Source organism: Carcharhinus amblyrhynchos, chromosome 12 (assembly GCF_965287045.1).
Source record: "Carcharhinus amblyrhynchos chromosome 12, sCarAmb.v2.hapA, whole genome shotgun sequence".
In the NCBI taxonomy this organism is placed as follows: Eukaryota; Metazoa; Chordata; class Chondrichthyes; order Carcharhiniformes; family Carcharhinidae; genus Carcharhinus; species Carcharhinus amblyrhynchos.
Window position 1 is genome coordinate 21,981,935 of NC_137335.1, and position 23,070 is coordinate 22,005,004.

The window sequence follows — 23,070 nt, forward strand, 5'->3', positions numbered from 1 at the left end:
AATTGACCAGACCATTCTACCTCCACATTCTATTGCACCACTAATAAAGAAAGGTTTTCAGTGAAGGAAAGGAACATGTTGCAACTAAAATGATATTCAGAATATGCCCTGTAGAGTCAACTCCACAAATGAACATATTGAAATTGTTCTGATTGAAACTAGTTTTAGGTGAGAGCATACAGCTAATACTATAGACAAATTATAACCTGTATCTTTTTTTTCTTCACATTTTGTAAAACACAGTTCAAAATTAGCCCTCAGATGTGTGTCTAGAAGTGTCAACAGCTCTAACAATGTGAGAAGAAGTGCTAAATTTTTGTTCCCCTTTTAACAGCAGCCTCCTTAAAAGATAAAAAAGATCAACTGACCAAAATTCAGCAACTTTATTACTAGAACACATAAACTGTCAACCAACAGGACATGGACTAAATATGTTACATTAGTGTGGTCACTCATTTCAGGGTTAGTCTGACAAACTGTGCAATGCAGTTTAATCTTTGTGCTCATTTTTAAATAAATGAGGCGAAGGTGGTTAAAACAGACTTAGTCCAGAGTTAGTAGCTTGATATTATAACATTTATTAAAATAATGCAAGGGTTAATAGAAACAACAAAGAATCAATGAAATTAAAGGCAAGCATGTTAAAAAAAGCAGAAAACCAACTTGTCTATTGAAGTCATCAAGTTGCTAACATAAAGCCAAAGAAAGAACACTTTCAATAACATACTGCAAAAATGGTTGGTATTGATTGGTTATCAAAATGTTGAGTTTTCTATATTTTTTTCAGTTTATCAGGAAAATTTCTTGAATGTTATATATAACATACAAAAAACAAGATTATAGAAAAATACATTATAAACTTGTAACAATGGCTGTAAATACATTATCTTACATGTCTTTAGGCAATAAGTTGGTTATGGTACAGACACAACATGGATCTACATCTTGCTCTGCAAAATAGTTGACTCACACATGTCAACTATATGACTACTAGCGACACTCCCCATCTAATCACTCTGTAGAAATACATAATACTGCCAGGAAAAGATACAGTACAAGATTCTCTTTTTCAAACTACCTTTGAATATCTAAGCCCCTCAAACAATAGTAATCTTGCAATTAAGGGCATACAAACATTTTTGAAGTTGTCATACTTATTCAGGAACTATGTCAGCTACTGACAATTTTCAGATATGTGTCACAGAATTGTTTTTAGATCTAACTTTTCCCTCTCAAAGTCCAAAAGTGGCAAACAGAAAATAAAATAGTTTTAATTTTGAATTACTCCACGTTCTGCAGTCACTATCGTCACTTGAGTGTCGCAAGCTTTTGTTCAAACAGAAATGTGAAAATGGCACTTCATGAAAAATGTGTGCAGACAAAGAATCAAGGAACCATCAATTGAGGATCATCAGTCAGGAAGACAAAGGTGGTGGCACATTTAAAGCTTGCTGGACAGGTGTTAGTAGTTTCACACTTGTTGCATAGTAAATCATTTTCTCCCCCACAAAATGACCAGATTTTGAGCGATTTTACCATGCAAGTGTTTTAAAGCAACCCTTCTTAGACAAGTCTTTCTCCTGCCAAAACAGGCAAGATTTTCCCCTTGGAAGCTTTGAAGGATGTACATTTCTTGTCAAAAAGGATCCCTCAATAGATATAAATGAGCCATCAGTTCAATCACCCGATATATAGTGTGGCATAGAACTCCACTGCTTGTACATGCAGTGGAGTGCCTGTTGAGCCACAGTCTGCAGGTCAAAGTGTTAGTGGAAAATCTGTAAGAAGTCCTGCCAAAAAATGCACACTCCTATTCAGGACCTACTGGAGGCTGAGCAGCTTTGAGTATGTAGGTAAGAAAGAATTGTGATTCCACATGTATCTTTCATGGGTCCAGAAGAGTTATCTGAATGCTATAGTGTACACCTAAACTAATTGAGAACCACATTAGAACTTTTTCATTTAACACTACATGCTTTAGCCAAATTGGTCCTGATCAACTTGTAACACGTACAATATTTGTCAACTAAATTGTAACAGTCATCAATATTGCTGGCTCAATGATGGAGTACTTAAAATATTTTTTAAAAACTTTAGAAATCATTTTAAATGATTACTGTAATAGTCAAAGCCGCTGGAAGAAGATGGCTAATGCATGACAATTTGGAAATATAGAGAATCAGTCTGACTAAAATTACAGGGAGAAAGCCATTTGGAAATAATGGAACATAAACTTTGGCTATAACTGTGAATCTGTTCAACAAGTTCCCTGCAATCTCCCTCTCTTTATCTCTTTCGAGATCAATCAGTAAGAAGGAAGCAGTGAAGTTAATGAGAATCTTTGCCAGTGGAAAGACTACCTTCACCAACATAATCTTACAAATCTCCACTGAGCAGGCAATCCACATGACAGCAGCAATTTATTTTTAAAGCTGATACCTCAGGGAGAACACAGTTGAAGGGACCAGTCTTAATTTCTGTCCCTACCACCAACACACCTGGGGCTAACCTCAAAACTTCTAGAACTGAAATTTTGTTCCACTGAACTACAAATCAAGAATGTCATTAGTCTGCACTCATTTCTGACAGCCTTGCTCTCAGTTCCCTTGCTGCAAGCTCAAGGTAAGGAAATGGTTGATGAGCTTTAGCAGCCAGTAGTAATCAAAGTGAGCTGCTGCCAGGTAGAAAATTAGATTACCATTGGTAGTATAAACCAATAGGAAAGCTGCCTCCCTCTTTGATCTACCTGAGCTATCTTTCATACTACGCAACAGGCTCGGTCTCATTCAAGGGCACTTAATTGTAGCGTGCTGAAGACAAGAAAGTTTGCAAAATATTCATGAACATCACATTTTGCAGTCAGATTGAGGTGCAAGTGAATGCTCCAAATAGGTTGTACTGTTCATCTTTTATTCTCAAGTCACCCTACCGATGGCAACAAAAGGCAAACTGGCTCTTTAAGATGTGAATGTCCACAGGGAATGGTGACTGAACAATTGGCTGGAAAACCAGAGGAGGGTACAAATCGATGTCACAGTCACAGCTAGAGAAAGCCATGGCTCAGTGGCACTAATCAGGCAACAACTGCCAGCTCATTTTTATTCACTTGTGGATCCTTTCATGTACGTATGGGGCAGCTAGGTTTGCATGCATTCGAGTCCTTGCACTCAGTAAGATGATTGATTTGTGAGATGCTAGACAAAATGACCATGAATAAAATAAGGCACTTCTCTCTTTAGACATTTTCCAATCTTTACAATTTGACAAAAAAGGGAAAAAAGGAAAAAAAGGCTGTTTTGGTCTCCTGCTTTGCTTTGTTCACAGCTACCAGGAAATCATTTAATGAAATTAAAGGTTTCTTTGTTCAGGTTGTGTTTAATACTGAAAGTATAAAAGACTGCACTGTCAAAAATATATTTCTTCTTACCAGCACCCTTGTATATTAAAAGTATCTACTTTTTTGTTCTTTTTGTGGTCTGTTCAATGCATTATGCTTATCTACAATTTAATTACATGTGTATAGTAAATAGGCAAGCATGGCTTTACATCCTTGAGAAAACAATTCTATACAAGGAAGAAAAATAGGATTCAACAATTCGCCCAGTATCATGACACATAATGCATGGACCTTGTTGTCAAAAAAATCTTTGCATTTGATGGATACTCATTCTTAATTCACGTTACTACTAATTCAGTCGTCTTCATTCTTTGCTTCTGTTTCAATGCTCTTCTTAGTGGCACACGCATTCATTAAAGAAAATGCTGAACTGGCAGATAGAGGTCATGAAAGGCTTTGAGTTGGCATCTATGCCCTTGACGAGCACAAATGGATTTAGGAAACAAAAAAAATTGGCCATATTTTGAACATTGAACTTCATTCAAAAACCCTTCACCAATGACATCACTGACCAAAGGTTCATGCATGATGCATCATCACAACAAAGTACATTCAGGGAACCTGTGACTTCACCATGAGAAAAAAAAGTTCTTCAAACTCCCACAGTTACTGCCTTTGTTAATAGCTATTCATATACATCCATCTCTTGTTTCCTAGGTGAAGCCTTCTTACTGTTCATTAGGGAGGGTCACTAAATGATGATCACTGATGAACAGTGCTGAGGGATGAATTGAACTTTATTGCTTTAGTACTATTCAGTGCAGGTTTAAGGACCTCACGATTCACCCAACCAGAAAAACTGGGAGGCTGGAGAATTTTGTTTGTTTTGTGTGTTTTGTTTTTTTGTTTGTTGTCATTGTTAGGCAGTAAGACGAACAGAGTGCCTCAGCTCGCTGCACTGAAGACAGGCAAGCAAAGGCGATCACCAGTTAACTGATCAGCAGGCAGGCATGGTCAGGTCATCATTGGGTGAAGAGTTCAGAGGTCAGAAGGTCATAGGTTAGTTGCCGGTGGCGGCTGGGTGGTTAGAAACAAAAAAGGAAAAAAGAAAGATAGAGAAGAGATTATTGCCAGCTGGTGACAACTGGATGACAACATGAAAAACTAATCACAACTATTAAAACAAGCACTGTAATTCTGACGCACTGCTCGACACTGTCTATAGAATGCATTCAATCATGACAGCACTGGATCATGATTCAAAGCATGAAGAGAAGTCCCCTTCCCACAATTTGTTAACAGGAAAAAAAAACTAATAATGACTAATGGTTAGTAGCAGTCAATGAAAGAGCTTGAGAAACAGTAATCATACAAGGGAGTCAAGAAAAAGTGCTTGGATCTGCACTGCAACGTTTGGCATTCCTCAGTCAGTGCACAGTTGACAGTACCTGACTGCTATTAAGCATTAGTGACCTCCCAAGTGCAAGCACAAAAAAGCAGCTATTAATAATGGATGTGGTTAACTGTTACAAATAAAGTAGAAATGATTTAAAGAGTTCACAGGACAAACTTAACAAACTATAGGGCAAAACAAAGTTGTTCAATAAAATTTTATTGCCTTTCAATTCTTCTATTTACAACAATATGAAATTCTTGGCCTCAAAATACAAGCAATCCTAAATTATATGACTAGCAGTGTAGGCTACATCATGGGAACTTGGAAGAGGCCAAGTATTTTACTTTATCCAACATATTCCAGTTGAGAGTACTATTGTACACTTATAGGACAGTCTTGTATAAAATGCAATTGCATGTAAACACAATAGAAGTCCTGCCGTTTAAAAGTCTACATTTATAAAGCCCTAAAATATATCCAAAAATAGATGAATTTCTACTTGACACTATAATGCACATTTTAAACTACAAACAGCCCTCTTTTTGAATTTCAATGCTAATACTCTGCAAATACAATAAAATCTGACATTTTCATATACATTCCTGCTTTATATTTTTATATTTTTTTAAAAGAAGCCACCTGTAATACTATTTTCTTTGCAAAAAAATTAAAAATGGAGATGATTACAGTAAAACAAAAGTTCTCAAGTGGAAAATGATAAGTCACAGCGTTCTGGAAACGCTCTATTTCTCTCTCTCTCTGTTTCACTCTCTTTCGTTGTCCCATTTCCCTCCACACAACTTGGTCCACTTAAATGTAAAATAAGACTTTTGTTCAACAGCTTAACATGTATCAAAATTCTGAGGTTCCAAAATATTGTACTGTTGGCCACAAGACTAAAACAGAGGAAATGAAATAAATTATTCAGTGCAAAGTCAAATTTGTGCCATTTCAGCAAGGTAAGGTTGGTGTAATGCTTAATAATAGCATCCCTTTTGGTGGCCTATACGTCAGGCTGTATTTATTTGCCATGTTACGTACATGGCCTCTCATTTATAGATTTATAGGAAATAAAACACTACATAGAAGTACAGTACATTTTCTTATGTTATGTTAGTGGGTTAAAATAAGAGTGCATTACCCACTGACAGCCAATGCAAGGCCATGAATTTGTACTGCATGGAATCAGGCACTGATTCAACAATATCCAAGTTTTTTAGCATCCAAGATCATGGTGGTGGAATATCTAATAATATGATGACAATTTGTTCAAGTACCTGTTAAAAATGCGGGCCAGGATTTTCGGCCCTGCCAAGGCATTCAAACGTCCATCGAGTTTTGCAGGATTGGAGATTGTGCTGATGGGAAGGGCTGGAAAACTTCAGCCAAGAAAAGGCTGATGTCCAGGTAATCATTTTACATTCCAGAACTCAACTAATGCTAGTACTTTTTAAAACAATCAAGAAAAAAATACTTTGCATTCATTATATTTTACCCTGCTAAAAATTTGTGAGGTTTTTAAAGGCCACAATATGCTCACAGAAAATTAAACACTTTAAAAAAAATTATACAGCCTATAAGGGCCAACAAAATGGCTATAATCTTTTCAATCAACCAATACACCTGCTACATATCCTCTGCTCAGTCCAAGGCTTTCAACAGTACACACAGGGTCAGTAACCGTGCAACACAATGTGGAGTTTATTCCAATTACTTCAGTCAGTCTGTCTATCTTTTTATCTGTACCAAACATAATTCTGTAAAAGTTACACTGCAGGGTCATTTTCTTAGCAGTAAGGAACTATGCACTCATTAACCCATCACCAATCCTAAATGCTTAGTTAAAAGTAATACAACTAAGTTAACTGGAAAAATCTTTTTACTGTTGCAAAATGCATGCTTGAGAAACGCAATCCTATGCAAAGAAAGAGAACCATCTATTTAAACAATCCATCGACAACAGAAATGAATATAGTCTGTAGAAACTATTATATTGAATATTGAAGTCCCTCAGACCCAGTTGGTAGACACTGGCTTTACACAGCATCTGCTCTTGAATAAATTAAAGTCCAAAAATAATGCTGGAATACCAAGTCATAATTTAAGCTTCCAACACAGCACGTAGATATCAGATTATCATCATCTGAATGTGAATATTTAGTGTTAGGGATGATAGTGGGGCATCAAAGCATTGGAACAAAGCATGCATGGGAAAGCTGGCTTTTATTTTGTTTGTGGCATATCCTAATTTCGTATTGTACCAGATTCTTCAACAACAGTGTTTGTTTTCTTCTCCCCATTAGACGTAATTTCATGTAAAACGTAAAGTGCGCTTAAAATATAGTATATTTCTTTACATAAAATTGGTTCACCTGATAATGAAAACAATTTGGATATGTGACAAAATGGACATGGGCAACAGAGTATCTATTGGAAACCAGGTTAGGGGTGCAGTTCCAGTTGATGTTATCAAAAAGTAGGGGGGGAAAAAAAGGAGATTTATATGGCCGTAGGTTGAATGCAATAAACACTTTAAAGATTTAATTAGATAAGAAGAATCTTAACTGTCAAAATTCATGGTATATTAGTGAGCCTAAAATGCATTAACAATTTCATACTATGCTTTTCCACTTGTTGATCTAAGGGCATATAACTACAGCAACAGTTAGGCTGGGAAAATGAACATTCGGTTTCCTGTTAAGACCTGTCGTGTAAAGTACTTGGAAAAAAAATGAATAGTACTCAGAGACATTGCTAACTCTATCTTAAGCATAATACATCTAATGCAGATTTAAGAAGTTCATGGAGCCCTCAACAAGCATCAATAAAAATCAGGTACATATATAAAATTCACTTTCATGTGTAACATTTCACTGAACATTATAAAGGCACAATCAGGACTTCCTTTCTTCATGGAAAAGGATTCAGTCCTTTCTGAAGTCTAGTTTTATAAAGCCTTTTTGGATTTCTGAATAACTTTTTAACATAAATGAATGCATTTCCCTTCCCTCCTATAATATTAAACACAGGTTGACAGTTAGAATATGCACTCCAATGTTCAACAATTATACCAGGCAGGGAACAGGAACACCAATATTCTCTTTCTCCAGCCTAATTTATCTTTCCATCTCCCTCATCTTTTGTGGAGAACTTCCACTCAAAAGTTCTCAAAAAGCTTTGCAACAAAAATCTTAAGAGTTGTTCGGCACAGTCATATTTGGCAGAATAAAATGGATATGAGTGGTCTTTAGAAATTAGACCATTGGTCAACTCCACCTGATATGATGTTGCAAAGCAGCACCCTTTCATTCAACATGTTCGACAAAAAACAAGAACTCCAGAACTAAACTAACCTCGGTCTGCGGTCACAATCCTTTGGTAAGGATGGACCCGCATATCGTGCCTTCGAACTTTAGTAGCCACTGCACCTAGTTAAATTGCAACATTTCCAACACATGATTAGAGGAATTTCTTAGGAAGTTATTGGTTAACTTATCAATAGCATTTCAACAGCAGACTGAAGATGGGTTTACATTAGAAATTACTACAAGATATCAGTTAAAAAAACAGTTAAGGCACAGCACCTTTATAATTTGAACATTTTACGCGGAAATTACTAAATAGAGTACAACTGTGCATGTTAATATTGCATTCCGTTTCAAAAGACATAGTCTTGAACCATTATTATCCATTTGTTAAAAATCCCACTGTATGAGATAATTCAATTAGATCCAAGCGCAATTAAGTTTTACTAGTCACATAATCAGTGGAGTGCTTCTTGCAAACAAACAAGTTTTAAGTCATCATAACACTGAATCAAAATTGAGATCAATTTTTTAAAAAATAAAACCTCTACAGATTTTAAAAAGTTCTTTAGCAATTGACCTACAAAATGCACACTTAGCTCAGAAGCTGCGAGCTACAATTTGCAAAGAATTAGGTGATTTGTAAAGCAAACACAGTTTTGGATGAACCCTACACCAAACAGGCAATGAAATACTTTACATGTGATTCCTCTGGGACAGTTGGAACGAAATAATAGGAAGAACAGAGGGTCAGAATTGGAATAAATTGACCCAGTTGGTTTCCAAATATGCACACACATACACAACGCTAGTATTTCACTGACAGTCCAGCTGGGCTCATTTTGTCCATGACTGCTGTGAAACTAAGCATTTGTTAAAGTTCAGATCTGATGAGGGTTCAGTAACATGGTTCTTGAATTCTTAGCCTTTCGTTGGGAAAGCCATACCTAAAGATAAAGAAGGGAATTAGAATTAGTCCATTCTTATACTTTATGAAGAAAAATGTTGGGCAATTGTTATCTTACATCTTTGAGTACCAGACATTCTTTGCAGTTTTTAAAGCATTATGCAATGGATTTTCCTTCATCAGCAGAGAAACTTATTTTGGAAATCACACACACGTTATTAATAGCAGAACAAGAAGTTTAAAGGGAACACCTCTGGAATAGGTGTGATGAAAAACAGCCATATTCACCATTTGTAAGGTTAGAGTTTCTTTTCTTCTGCAGAAATGCCCAGACCTTTGCCCAGGGGTTTGCCCGTTCTCCCCATGTCTGCATGGGTTTCCTCTGGGTGTTCTGGTTTCCTCCCACAGTCCAAAGCTGTGCAGGTTAGATGGATTGGCCATGCTAAATTGCCCTTTAGTGTTCTAGTATGTGTAGGTTTGATGGATTAGCCATGGGAAATGTGTGGGGTTACGGGATAGAGTGGGGGCAAGGACCTAGGTAAGATACTCTGTCAGACTGGTGTAGACTTGATGGACCAAATAGCCTCTCCTGCACTGTAGAGATTCTATGATTCGATTCTATGATTCTATAACCTCAGAGTTAATCGTGGTGATATAGAAGTGCTTTGCATTCTCCATTTCTGCAATTATTTGACTGAACTTGCTTTTTCCAAAGACACTATATTTAAAGTGGACAGAAGATATTGGCCAGGAGACACCTCACCTTTAGTTGAGTTCACGACAGGCTTTCAGCCAATCGCAATTCTCCCAAGTGCCCACTAGCATCTCTTCCCCATCCCGTCTGAGAGTGGTTCCCTCCAGCGGGGTTTACGATTACACCCACTAACGGGGAACAGGTATCCTGACCTCACTGGTGGGGACAGAGGCCATTGAGGCCCCCTGGGAGTTCCCGGGCAAAGAGGCGGAGGTGCCCCTTGGGTATCCCAAGGGGCAAACTGGTACCGCCCATTGAGCACTTGGCAGTGCCAAGGAGGCAAAGGGTCCACTGCCACTTTGCAAGTGGGATCAGTGGGAAAGGGAGGGGAGAGACAATCGGGGCTGGCTGGTGCTGGGGTGGGAGTAGGGGGGTTGGGAGAGAGGTCGGTGCTGGCCAGGAGGGGACATTGGGCTCGCCTGGGGAGGTCCAGTAGGCCAGCGATCAGGGAGTTGCTGGGCTGGCCAGCGATCTGGAAGCCGGTAATGGGAGCTAGTCTCTCAGGCTAGCCGCTCAGGCGGGAATAGGTCCTGCCCAGTTTTCCAGGGGAATCACATTGAGGCACTCGGCATTGCACAAAGTGTCGGAGATTCATCTGGTAAGTATGCTCAGAAAACAGGGTGGGAATTTTTCCCATTTTCCCGCCTGCTGGACACTTAGTCTTGATTTGTAAGAATCTCGGCCATTGTATTTGAATATGTTGTAACTCAATGGTGTGGTGTGGAGCAAGAATGGACATGTCACAGCGGTGACAATAAACTATTTTGTCTTTTTAAACCTATATAGATAGAAGCTGTATACACAGACACGTACATAACAAATACACGTATAGTGATAATTCAGTTTTAAAATAGCTTCAAAACATTGAATTAAAAGCAGAAATAGCATTTGGACATGGTTTCACCAGTATGTTGCACGTGAAAGCCTTTGAATCAAAGATCAAGCAATAATGGTCAAATTAAAGGTCATCTTTGAAGGGAAAGGATAAAATGTTAATTTGGTGATCAGTAACCAGTGTTTTAACAAAGTTCATGAATATAACACTCTTTCGAAAGTCATTCAAAGATGGCCTTTATTTGACTAATTGTTGACCACAGATTTTGGAGTATTATCATACAACAAAGTTTGAAGGTCAGCATAATCAAATTTGATAGCAGATTGCATCTGTAAAGAGCTTAATCAAAACAAAAACTATGGTTTTGGCATACACATCATCTTTAGGCCTTCAGTTTCTGTACATTACACCAATTATGGACACTGATGAATAGAGATCCATGAGCCCACTTACAACTGTGATATTTTAAAGTTTGTATATTTTTTGAGGCAGACCCCAAGTAAAATGGGAAACAATGAAAGAGAATGCGATTCTCCCAGTTTCAAAACTAAAACTGACACTGAGATGCAAAACTGAAACTCACTGTTGAAACCATATAAAAGCACACAAGAGCCATGAGAGCTCAGTAGTTGATGATGATTCTAGTGGTGCAGTACAGGCAGGCTGAAGAAGACTGGCTAGATCCAGAGAATAAGCAATGCTGGAGTTGCTGCAGCTGTTTTTGTTATTTGAAGATAATTTTGGTGGATGTGCACCATCCATACCGAATTGAGGAGGTTCTGCAGACACGTGCCAGTTTTGGTAAAGACTCCTCCGAGCATGTGGAATTTGGCTTGGTTACGCGCTGCTGTTGGCTGAGGATCAGATCAGCTCCTGGAAGGAGAAGAGCTGAACATCTTTCTAAGGATGCTAGCTCCTGCAGTGCCAACTCCTAAAATCTGTCTTGGTTGTATCTGCTATTTAATGTGTAATTTATAGTTTATACTCAACAGCTATTTGCCTGTTAATTCATATTTAACTTATGTTGATTCTGTGCTTTAAGGTACAGGTTGTTACCCAAGATAGCATTTAGTGGTTCACTTTTAAAGTGAAAAAAAAGCTTCTGTTTTAAACCGTGGAATGTTCTGGCTTTGGCTTTTGTACTGTTACTTTTGTTACCCCCAAGGGCCCATCTTTGGTTCCCTCATATTTAACAACTACTTGCTACCCCATGGCGACATCATCCAAAAGCACAGCATTAGTTTTCACACATATGGTAATGACACCCAGCACTGCCTTATCAGCACATCTGTTGCTAAATTATCAGATTACACATCTGATATCCAGTACTGTCTAGTAACAGATGAGCAGAAATTTCCTCCAATTTAATATCTGGAAGACTGAATTAATTTGGTGCGATTTTCCAGCCAGTTCTGCTGAAGGTGCCTCCTCAGTGCCGGGTTCCTCAGCAGCAATATGGATGAGATATGCAAAATGCTGGCGGCGTCGGTGGGACCAAAAGATTCTGCCAATGGCCAATGGTTGTCCGCCTCCACCAGCAGAAAACATGCTGCAGGGGTGGGAAGCCAGAAAATCCCACCCACTATTTTTGGTCCCTGCTCCAAATTTCCTTCTCTAGCTCCTGATCCCATGTCTCTCCACGTTAACAGTTTGAGACTAAACCAAGTTGTTTCTAACACTGGTTCATATTTGACTCCAAGATGAGCTTCTCACCGCATAGTTGCACATCACTAAGACCGCTTACCTCTACTTCTGTAACATTGCATGACTTTGCCCCATCTCAGCTCACATGCTGCTGAAATTTAGGCTTTTGTTAATTCAATGCAGTGGGTAGAGAATAAGTTATAAAAGTCAGTTCATAGAAGACAATTGATGTACTGAAGCTGTTGTGATACCAATTACAGGATAAAAAAAAGTGCTGGAAAGAACTTAACCATAATAGTGATGGTGTCATCACAGTGTTGCTCTCTATTGTGCAAATGGAAAAAGTCAATACGTAGATTTCCCTCATACAAATGTAGAGAAATTCACATCTCAGGCCTCTGCATAAGCACAGCACCAATATCAAGATTACATGAAGACAGCCTTGGGTTGAGATTGGAGTTATTCTAATCCATCCTGCATTTTTACACAATAGCAGGTGCAAGTGTAACATGAGTGTGTCCATTATTGGTCAGTAGATGCAGGACTGCGGCCAATACTAGAAATAAGCTTATGGCAGGTATCAATTAGAAGGATGAAAAACATAAGACAGACAGACTTGAAATACTTGAAATACTGAGATTACAGTGAAATCTGCATAAATGGACACTCCCAGAAAATGAACAACGTGCAAATCACGAATTACATACAGCCGTTAATGCACCAAGCCCTGTTGCAACTTGTACAATTTGATCCCAAAATAAATACTTTTTTTTAGCAACACGCACACCCCATGGATGAACGAATGAATAAATAAAAACAGTTGCAAAGCTGCTGCATCTGAAACTTGGAAACAACAGGAAGTACTGTGTCCCAAACCAATCGTTGGCTCAATGCAACTAAACAATTCTTTCCTGCAGCCCCTGCCTCAGCCATCATAGCCATGCAATCTTCTTGTAGAGGCAGAAGAACGAAAAAAGCTAATAACATTGAAAAAAAGCTCAAAATATTTCTTTCTGACTCCCTCAGGCCATTAACACCAGTTGAGGAGATCACATGGACCAAGTGTTACCCAAAAAGATACTTACCTTGTAGATGATGCAATCTTTACCCCATTCAGGAACCAGTCAAGTTCCTTCTTGAAGACATGGAGAGTTAGCACACATCACACCAGATGGCAATGAATTCCAGAAACCCATAATTCTCTAGGAAAAGAAGAAGAACTTTCTAATATCCTAGTTTATTCTTACCCAATCTCTTAAACTGGACTAATCCATCAATTAAAGATGCTATCCAGCTTCTTAACTACTTCACAGACCTCCATCACCACTCTTCAAGTCTATGTTACTTGGAAGTAAATAGACCAAGCTGAAGCTGAAGTTCTTTGAACAGGGAATCACTCTCGTACTTCTCCTCTGGATGTTTTTAAAGGCCGTTATAGGAAGGATTTTCTGGCCCCACACCCACTGAAATCGCCCAGTCCCACAAAGTCAATTGGCTTCTAGCTGAGTTACCAAAGCTCCCATGGCGGGTCTCACCACAACAGGCATTGAAAATCCTGGCCTGCATCACTCACCATGAGGCATCAGTATTCTATATGTGGTCTGACCAAGCTTGTTTAGTGTCAAAATGGCATATTGTGACTTGAACTGAATGGTTCCATTAATACAATCTTTTCAACTTTGAGTGGGGCCCCTGATGGTTCCCCTTTGTAGCTTGCTTCCTTTTTGCCCTGAATGCTCCTGAATCTATCACTTTTCTGAGGTCAGCTTATGCAGATCATTGCAAAGCAGCAGTGTATTTGGTGAAAGACACAGTATTTGTGGCATGGGGAACTCCCCATTTTCATAAAAGCCTTGCTGCCTCGCACACACCAATATGCGCTGGCCTCACCAGTTTCCTCAATTCAGGAGTGTGTGCAAAATAGCAAGAGCTGCCATCCTTTCTTCCCCAGCACCACATCCAAGCACTTTGTCAGCAGCTGCTGGCAACTGTTCTCCTTCTGACCCTGTCATCATCTACCTTCTCTGCTTCTGACATTGGACATATGTCTTTGGGCAGCTTTGGCTTTGGGGAGTGATCAGACACCAAATGGTCAGGGCTCATGTATCAAACCTTGAGGAATACAGTCAATAAATTGACAATCCTAGCAGACCCATACGGTTGTCCATTGTCTGAGAGTATCATTAGGCATAGATTCCACTGTGCATGCATTATACTTGACACATCGCCTTTGGCGTTATATCTCTTTCCAATCTTCAGTTATTAGCATTTTTGGAGCTGATTAGGTGTTGTCAATAATCTCAGTTAGTTCTTCTAGATTTTTAGACTTTTAAAAGTAATAGAAAGAGCGCTATACATACAATAACCATTTTGAACATAAGGACAACTACAAAAAAAGATCGTTGATGTCAAACTCCTGGTGCCTGCAATCTACAGGTTTCAACATAATTCCATCAGAATAGGGGAGGAAGACAGTGAATTTAACTTTTTTGAAGTCATGAAGAAGTTTGACCGTGTGAATTAGGAAATACTGCTTGGAAGAAAGTAGGTCATCAATTTAAAATTGTTACTATGAGAGGGAAGGAGTTAAGAGAACATTGTTTCCGAACGGAGTTGTCACAGCATTGTACATTTGTCACTGATTGGCTGAGACAGAAGGGGGAGGGGGGGGAGGGAGGGGATGTGGGGTGTGGTGGTGGAGGAGGGAGGGGAGTGAATAAATATTTGAAAATGGGGAAGAACCACAGCTATCAAGAAAGATCAGGCTTATGAGATTAGTTTTGGATTGAGAGAGATCTGGTGCAGCTGTAAGGAACTGAATGGTTTCCTTCCCTATGGTACTACGGATTATATACATAGTATGGACAAATACATAAATGATCTGGAGGAGGGGGCTGAGTGTAGGGTAACAAAATTTGCTGATGACACGAAGATGAGTGGAAAAGTGAATTGTGTGGAGGGTGCGGAAAGTCTGCAGAGAGATCTGGATAGGCTGAGTGAGTGGGCGAGGACCTGGCAGATGGAGTATAATGTTAGCAAATGTATAATGTTAGCAAATGTGAGATTATCCACTTTGGAAGAAATAATAGTAGGATGGAATATTATTTAAATGGTGAAAAGCTGCAGCATGCTACTGCGCAGAGGGACCTGGGCGTCCTTGTGCACAAATCGCAAAAACCCAGTCTACAGGTGCAGCAGGTGATCAAAAAGGCGAATGGAATGTTGGCCTTTATCGCGAGGGGATAGAATATAAAAGCAGGGAGATCTTGCTGCAGTACAAGGCACTGGTGAGGCTGCAACTGGAGTACTGTGTGCAATTTTGGTCCCCTTATTTGCGAAAGGATATATTGGCCTTGGAGGGAGTACAGAGAAGGTTCACCAGGCTGATACAGGAGATGAGGGGGTTAGCTTATGAGGAGAGATTAAATAGACTGGGCCTATACTCATTGGAATTTAGAAGGCTGAGGGGGGGATCTTATAGATACTTACAAGGTAATGAAGGGGCTATATAGGGTAGAGAGATTCTTTCTGCTTAATAAGGAAACCATAACTAGAGGGCACAGCCTCAAAATAAGCAGCGGGGAGGGGGGGGCGGCAGTTTAGAACAGAGTTGAGGAGGAACTTCTTCACTCAAAGGGTGGTGGAATCTCTGGAATTCTCTGCCCATTGAAGTGATGGAGGCTAAGCGTTAAATATATTTAAGTCACAGGTGGATAGATTTCTGATAAACAAGGGAATTAAGGGTTACGGGGAGCAGGCGGGAAAGTGGAACTGATCCACTTCAGATCAGCCATGATCTTATTGAATGGCCGGACAGGCTCAAAGGGCTAGATGGTCTACTCCTGCTCCTATTTCTTATGTTTTTACATTCTTATGATTGCAGCCTGAGAATTTAGTCTGTTGTTCATTTTCAAGAAAGTATATATAACACAAAAAAATTTACAAATAGTAAATTAGAAAAGAACAAAAAGATTATTTAAAATAGTACAGATTTTATTTTTACTTTTATGTGGCATGGAGGTGGTCTTGTGATGCAGTGGGTAGCATGCCTGCCTCTGATCCAGCAGCTGCAAATCCTTCTAACATATGCTGAGGGGGGAATTCTTGGTCTGTAATGTGATGGAAAGAGATTGCAGTCTAAACCATCACTATCCATAGCTTCAGGTTACACATTCATGATATACGTTACCATAGCAACTTGCACTCTTTGGGGGCATGGAGGGGTACGGGGAGTGGGGGAGGGTTGGCTGGATGGACAGTGTGGATCAGGTTGGCACCAAGAGCACAGGGGTCAATTCCTATTCCAACTGGGGTAGACTTCAGACCTGTATTCCTGACCTACCCATGCTGAAGGTTATGATGCTGTGGGTCCAGCCTGCCTTTGGGCAGAGAATTCAAGACGATGACAACATGGATGATCACTCCAGTGCAGTGCCCCCTTCCAACCATTAAGATTTAGCATTCTTCTCACAGCAGCCCAGATAGCCATATCAGTAGTTGCAGAGATACCAAGTCACCTACCACAGTATTTCCCTTTTCCTAGCAAAATTCTCTTTTGATATATCTTACATTAGAATTAGAACATCTATCTGTAAAGGTCAAACTGCATTGCTGCAAAGCTTATTTTAAAAATGTCATGTTTCTGTGCTTGGAAAGTTGAAAAAGAAATGTGGTTTGTTTTTTTACTCAAAGAATAGCTAATAGAGCAAAATTTGAAGTCTTTGCATTTTCCATGACAGGCTCTTCTTAGTGTATGTACTGCAAAATTATTCACCTTATTACAAGTGTCAAGTCTAATTACATAGGAGTAAAAACACTATTTCAATACAGGCTTTTTTCTGACATGTTCTACTGCCTCTTGTTCTTCTATCCTGGTTACTAAGGAGCTATCCATAATTATGGTATTTACAAGTATTATTTTATCCCTCATCTCCTAAAAGAAAGCTGCAACAATGGAAATTGTATTTATCTGGAAGTTTAATCACAGCTCATCACACACAATGTGTATTGTGAACATGTTAGTGATCAGACATGACTTAACGGTGAAATCTATGGAGAAAGAAATTCCCCAAAAGGCATCATAGTTTATTTTACTATCAACCCTAACCAACAACTTGCAACTCTTCAAATGCACCCCAGCAAGCACTAAGTTCTGTCTGAGGTTCAGCTTGGCTGATGCAGCCAAACAAATTTAAGAGCACCCTTTTCCACTCCTCAGAAATAGACCTTCTTTTCAGATGCCCCACAGCACACTGAATTCTGAAAAGAGCATGCGATTGTCCTGCTTTCCTGCCTCTTCCACTTAAGATAACCAAAAATAAGTACCTGCGCTTACCTTTTTGAAATTTATCCCCAACCTCACCATTATTCATCACTCCATTGTCTCTGAACTGCCAGGCTGTTCAGCTGATATCAGGTTCTGGATTAGCAGAAATTTATCCAATTAAATACTAAGAATAAGAAGGCCATATTCTCTAACCATTGACTCCAACCCCCTCCCTGGTGACTGAATGAGGTTGAACCCGAACATTCTCAACAACAAAAACAGAAAACGTTAGAAAATCTCAGCAGGTCTGACAGCATCTGTGGGGAGAGAGTAGAGCCAACGTTTCGAGTCTGGATAACCCTTCTTCAGAACTGACCATTCTCAACCTTGATATCACATTCAATCCTGAGTTGAACTTCTGACCACATATCCTTGCCATCACTATAACCGTATAATATCCTCATAATATCACTCAATTCTGCTGCTGCCTCAGCTTGTCGCCTGCTGAAATCCCCATTCATGCCTTTGTAACCTCTAGGCTTTACTCAGCAAATGTATTATTTTCTCGTTTCCCAAGTCTACCTTCTGTAAGCTCAAAGTCATCCAAAATTCTGCCACCTATGTCCTTACTCACACCAAGTCCTGTTCATCCATCAAACCTGTGCTTACTGATTGACATTGGCTCCCAGTTAAGCAACGTATCGATTTTAAAATTCTCACCCTCATTTTCAATTGCCCAACGTCTTGTTCTTCCCCAAGTCTAATCTCCAAGATATCTGCATTCCTCCAATTCTGATCTCTTACACATCCCCAATTATAAACCCTCCACTGTTGATGGCCATGCCTTCAGATGCTAAGGTCTGAAGTTCAGGAATTTCTTCTTGAAACCTCTCCATCTTTACTCCTTTAAGACACCTTTTAAAATCTTCCTACCTGGCTAATCTTTTGGTCATTTGCCTTAATATTTCTTCCTTAACAAGGAAGAAAATTTACCAACAACTCAATGATCACAACACTTGATGTACATGGCAGGCACAAGAAATTTTAAAGATGCTTCCCAGGTTCCCTATATACAATGCTCCAAAGTGAAGCAGTTTTTTGATGCAAGGTGTACTTTAATGGCTCTCTTGCCAGCAGAAAACACATTATTAAAACAACAAATTCCCTTTTATAGTTTACGGCACTTCACAAAGAACAAGGAACAGTAAGCACAGAAACAGACCCTTCGGTCCACCAAGACTTCACTGACACAGATGACTCCTTTATCTAATATTTTCTTGCCTCCATGTGGTCCATATTCCTCTATTCCCTGCTATTCATGCATCTATCTAGATGCTACTTGAACGTTGTTACAGAATCTGCTTCCACCACCTCCTTCGGCAGCGCGTTCCAGGCATTCACCACCATGTGTGTGAAAAACTTGCCCCTTACATCTCTTTTAAACTTTCCCCCTCTCACGTTCAACCTATGCCTTGAGTATTTGACTCTTTGACCCTAAGAAAGAGACTCTGCCTATTCACTCAATCCAAGTTTGTCATAATCTTGTAAACTTCTATCAGGTACCCCCACATCCTCTGACGCTCCAATGAAAGCAATTCAAATTTACAGTCCATATCCTCCAAACCAGGTGACATCCTGGTAATTCTCTTCTGCACCCTTTCCAATGCATCAACATCCTTCCTATAGTGTGGCAACCAGAATTGTACACAATACTCCAAATGCAGCCTAACCAAAGTCTTATACAGCTGCAACATGTTTTTCCAATTCCTATACTCAACGCTCCAACCAATGAAGCCCAACATGCCACATGCCTTCTTGACCACCTTGTCCACCTGAGTTGCCACCTTCAGAGAACTGTGGATCTGCACACGTAGGTCTCTCAGTGTGCTAATATTTCTAAGGGTTCTACCATTTACTGTATACTTTCCTTTTGCAGTAGATCTTCCAAATTGCATCACCTCACATTTGTCCAGGTTAAATTCCATCTGCCACCTTTTGGCCCAGATCTCTAGCCAATTTATATCTTGCTATATCCTCGGATAGGCCTCCTCATTATCCACTACTTCCCTAATTGTTGTATCATCTGCAAATTTACTAATCAGACCACCTACATTTTCTTCCAAATCATTCATATATGTTACAAACAACACAGGCCCCAGCACTGATCATTGTAGAACACCACTTGTCACAGAGCTCCAGTTAGAAAAGTACCCTTCAGCTACTCTCTGCTTTCTATGTCCAAGCCAATTTTCTATCCATTTTACCAGCTCACCTCAGATCCCATATGACTTCACCTTCTATATCAGCCTGCTGTGAGGAACCTTACTGAAGGCGTTACTAAAGTCCATATACACAATATCCACTGCCCTGCCCATTTTTCTTGTCATTTCCTCAAAGAACTCAATCAAGTTTGTGCAATACAATCTCCCCTTCACATAACCGTGCTGCCTATCACTAATAAGCCAATTCTCTTCCAGATGCGAGTGCATCTTGTCCCTAAGAGTCTTCTCCAATAATTACCTCACTATTGATATAAGGCTTATAAACATGTAATTTCCCAGACTGTCTCTTCTGCGCTTAAACAGTGGAACAATGTTAGCTACTCGTCAATCCTCTGGTACCTCACCTGTGGCTAAAGAGGATAAAAAGCTTTTGGCCAAGGCCTTAGCAATATCTTTCCTCACCTCTCTCAGTATTCTGGGATGGACCCTATCTGGCTCTGGGGACTTGTCCACCTTAATGTTTTTTCAAAACTTCTAATACCTCTTCCCTTTTTATCTCAACATGTCCTAGAATGTCAACATCCTCCTTGCTACACTCATCATCCTTCTCCTTTGTGAATACTGATGCAAAGAATTTGTTAAGGACCTCACCCATCTCATCTGGCTCCACACACAAATTCCCTCCAATGTCTTTGAGTGGACCCTCTTTCTCCTTATACTCATAAAAAACCTTGAAATTTTCCTTAATCCTGCCTGCCAAGGACACTTCATGGCCCCTTTTTGCCCTCCCAAGTCCCTATTTAAGCTCTTTCTTGTTATCTTTGTATTCCTGAAGAGCTCTATCGATTATTCACTTTAGAACATTGTTATAAATGGGGTCCTATTTTGTCTAAACTTAACTGCCAGTTTTCAATATATCAGTGCGCATCAAAGAAGCAGAAGATGAGTTCTGTTTATCATGATATTAGCTGCCAGGGTGTTATTCTGAAATTTTCAGGCAGTTACTCTCGATACATAATTGAGTATTTTTGTCTACGTAGAAGGAATTTGAGAAGAAAAAGGAAATACTTGGTTCAAAATTATCTGGATCAGCTGGTTGAGAGTGAATGCAACCATAACTTTAATGTGGGCAGAATATTAGCTCAGTTGCTGGTGAATCTCAAATAATTCTCAAAGAAAAACACTTAAGTAATGAAGCATACCAAAGTGTCTCGTCCTTTGATATAGACAATGGATTTTTTTTTGTTGTTGTGCATCTTGGTGAACAGATACTGATAAAGAAGGATGTTGGTGTCCCTGGTCTCTTCAGACAGAATTAAAGCATTTGCCTAAATCAATAAGCTGTCTTGCACCATTCAAAAATAAACTCCTGGGCCCAAAGTCACCTATACGTTCATGTGTGCTTGTTTTTTTCTATTTGTGCTTCATGCAGCAGCAATGCTATAAAGGTCAAATGGCTTCAAAGATTTCAAACACACCAAGTAGATTTAACTTTTCATATTTTATTTAGACTGCTAGCTTGACTACATCAAGCTCAAAATATGTAAAGACTAACTCTGAGAGTATGTTATAAAATTGCAACATAATGAACAAATTTCAAGAAACCTGGACTAATGATACAGGGAACAAGAGTTCAAATCCTACCATGACAGTTTGGAAAATTGAATTCATTTTTTAAAAATCTGGAAATCAAAGACTTGCGTCAGCAAAATATAAAAGTTATAAAGCATAGAAACATAGAAACTAGAAGCTGGAGTAGGCCATTCTGCCCTTCATGCATGCTCTGCCATTTGTTTTGATCATGGCAGATCATCAATTTCGATATCCTGATCCCCCCTTCCCCCCAATATCCCTTGATCCTTTAGCCCCAAGAACCATGCCTAATTCCTTCTTGAAAGCAGCTTTCAGATTGTCTTAGAAGAAAATTGGTCTACTACTGTCCTTTCGGGAAACAAATCTGCCGCTCTTCCTAGTCTGGCATCAGTGAGACTTCAGTTCCAAACCAAGGTGGGTGATTGCCATTCGAAGGGGCTTGGCTAGTAGTGTTGCTACAAAGTTGGTAACCACTAACGCGTTCTCAGGGCAACTAGGGATAGACAATAAATGCTGGTCTTGCGACCATGTCAGTATCCTGAGAGTGAAAATTAAAACAGAAATCCAAAGAACTTAATTTTAGGGGAATCGTTAAAACCCCTCAAAATTCACCCAGTCCATAAGAAGCTCTTAATCATATATCTTTTAAAATTTAACATTTCATCTTTAATATTAAACACCATCAAATGTAACTCTCCTGATGGCTCACCTCAAAATCTTTTTCAAATAACTGAGTCACACAGAGTAGAAAATCCTAAGTTTGAGTCCCAATCTGTGATAAATTAATCAAGATGAGAAAGGAACATGAATCCTACAGTTGGCTTCAAAGTTTCTAGTCCAAGAAAATTAGGATTAGCATTGCTGTACCCCTTTCTCCTTAGTCAAACATCATTTACTATCCTGATTCATAGATGGAGGATTGTCATGTTCAGAAACTGTGGTGGGATATAGCAACAGAAATGAATGCCTTCATTGAGGAAGAAAGTGGAGGGGGGAAGAAAATGTAAATAATTAAAACAAAAGGTTGATATTTCTCCATTCTACTTTGCTCCTTCATTTTTTCTTAATGCCCCCACCACTAGCAATTCCATTCAGATCATAAGCCTGAAAATAATTTTCCATGAAACTATATGAAGGACACCTTGAGTGATAAGCAAAATAGTTTTAGATTACATTCTACAAAGACATTAGCAAATCTGTGTTGATTATAGTGGAGGCAATGATACAATATTCTGAACTGCTTAGCTAATTATATGCTGTATCTTGGATTGGTTTCTCTAAAAGGAATTCAATTATAACCAATAAGAAGTTTGTACAGTGCTTTACTTCTGTTTAGACCATATTTCTTGACCAGTTTGGAGCCCATTTTTGCATAAACCACATATTTAAATCATACACCCATTCTGAACAACAAATTGCAGACAACAAATATTTATATGTGGCCTTTAATGTAATAAACCATCCCAAGGCACTTCTCAGGATCACCATAAAACAAAATAATGACACGAAGCCAAGAAAAAAGATATGCCAGATGACCAAATATTTGGTCAAAGACAGCATTTTATGACGTATCTTAAGGGAGGGAAGTGATATAGAGAGGCGGAAAGGTGTAGAGAGAATATTCCAGAATTTAGGGCCTAGGCAAATGTGAAGGCATGGCACCAAAGGTGGAGTGATTAAAATTAGGGATGCTCAAAAGATCAGAAGAGTAGATAGATGACGGTAGTGCAGCTGGAGGAGGTTATAGAAATGGGGTTAAAGGGGTGAAATCATGGAGGCTTTTGAGGACAAGGATTAGAATTTCAAAATTA

The 23,070-nt window shown here is 39.2% G+C and overlaps 1 protein-coding gene across 6 annotated transcripts in view; it reads right to left on the reverse strand.

Annotated features, from left to right (window-relative positions):
- Window positions 1-395: 395 nt before the first annotated feature.
- The window catches only part of LOC145350848 (KH domain-containing RNA-binding protein QKI), a 595,016-nt gene continuing 572,341 nt past the window's right edge, over window positions 396-23,070 (reverse strand). For 5 of the 6 annotated variants that reach the window (XM_080200214.1, XM_080200212.1, XM_080200211.1 and 2 more), the window contains one exon: window positions 4,933-8,985. Coding sequence is in view for 2 of the 6 variants with exons in the window: in XM_080200209.1 (XP_080056335.1) it covers window positions 8,960-8,985 (26 nt within the window). In the remaining 4 variants the exon portion in view is untranslated. Of the gene's footprint in view, window positions 4,415-4,932; window positions 8,986-23,070 lie in introns of those variants that run through there. The other variant, XM_080200210.1, reaches the window with a different exon arrangement.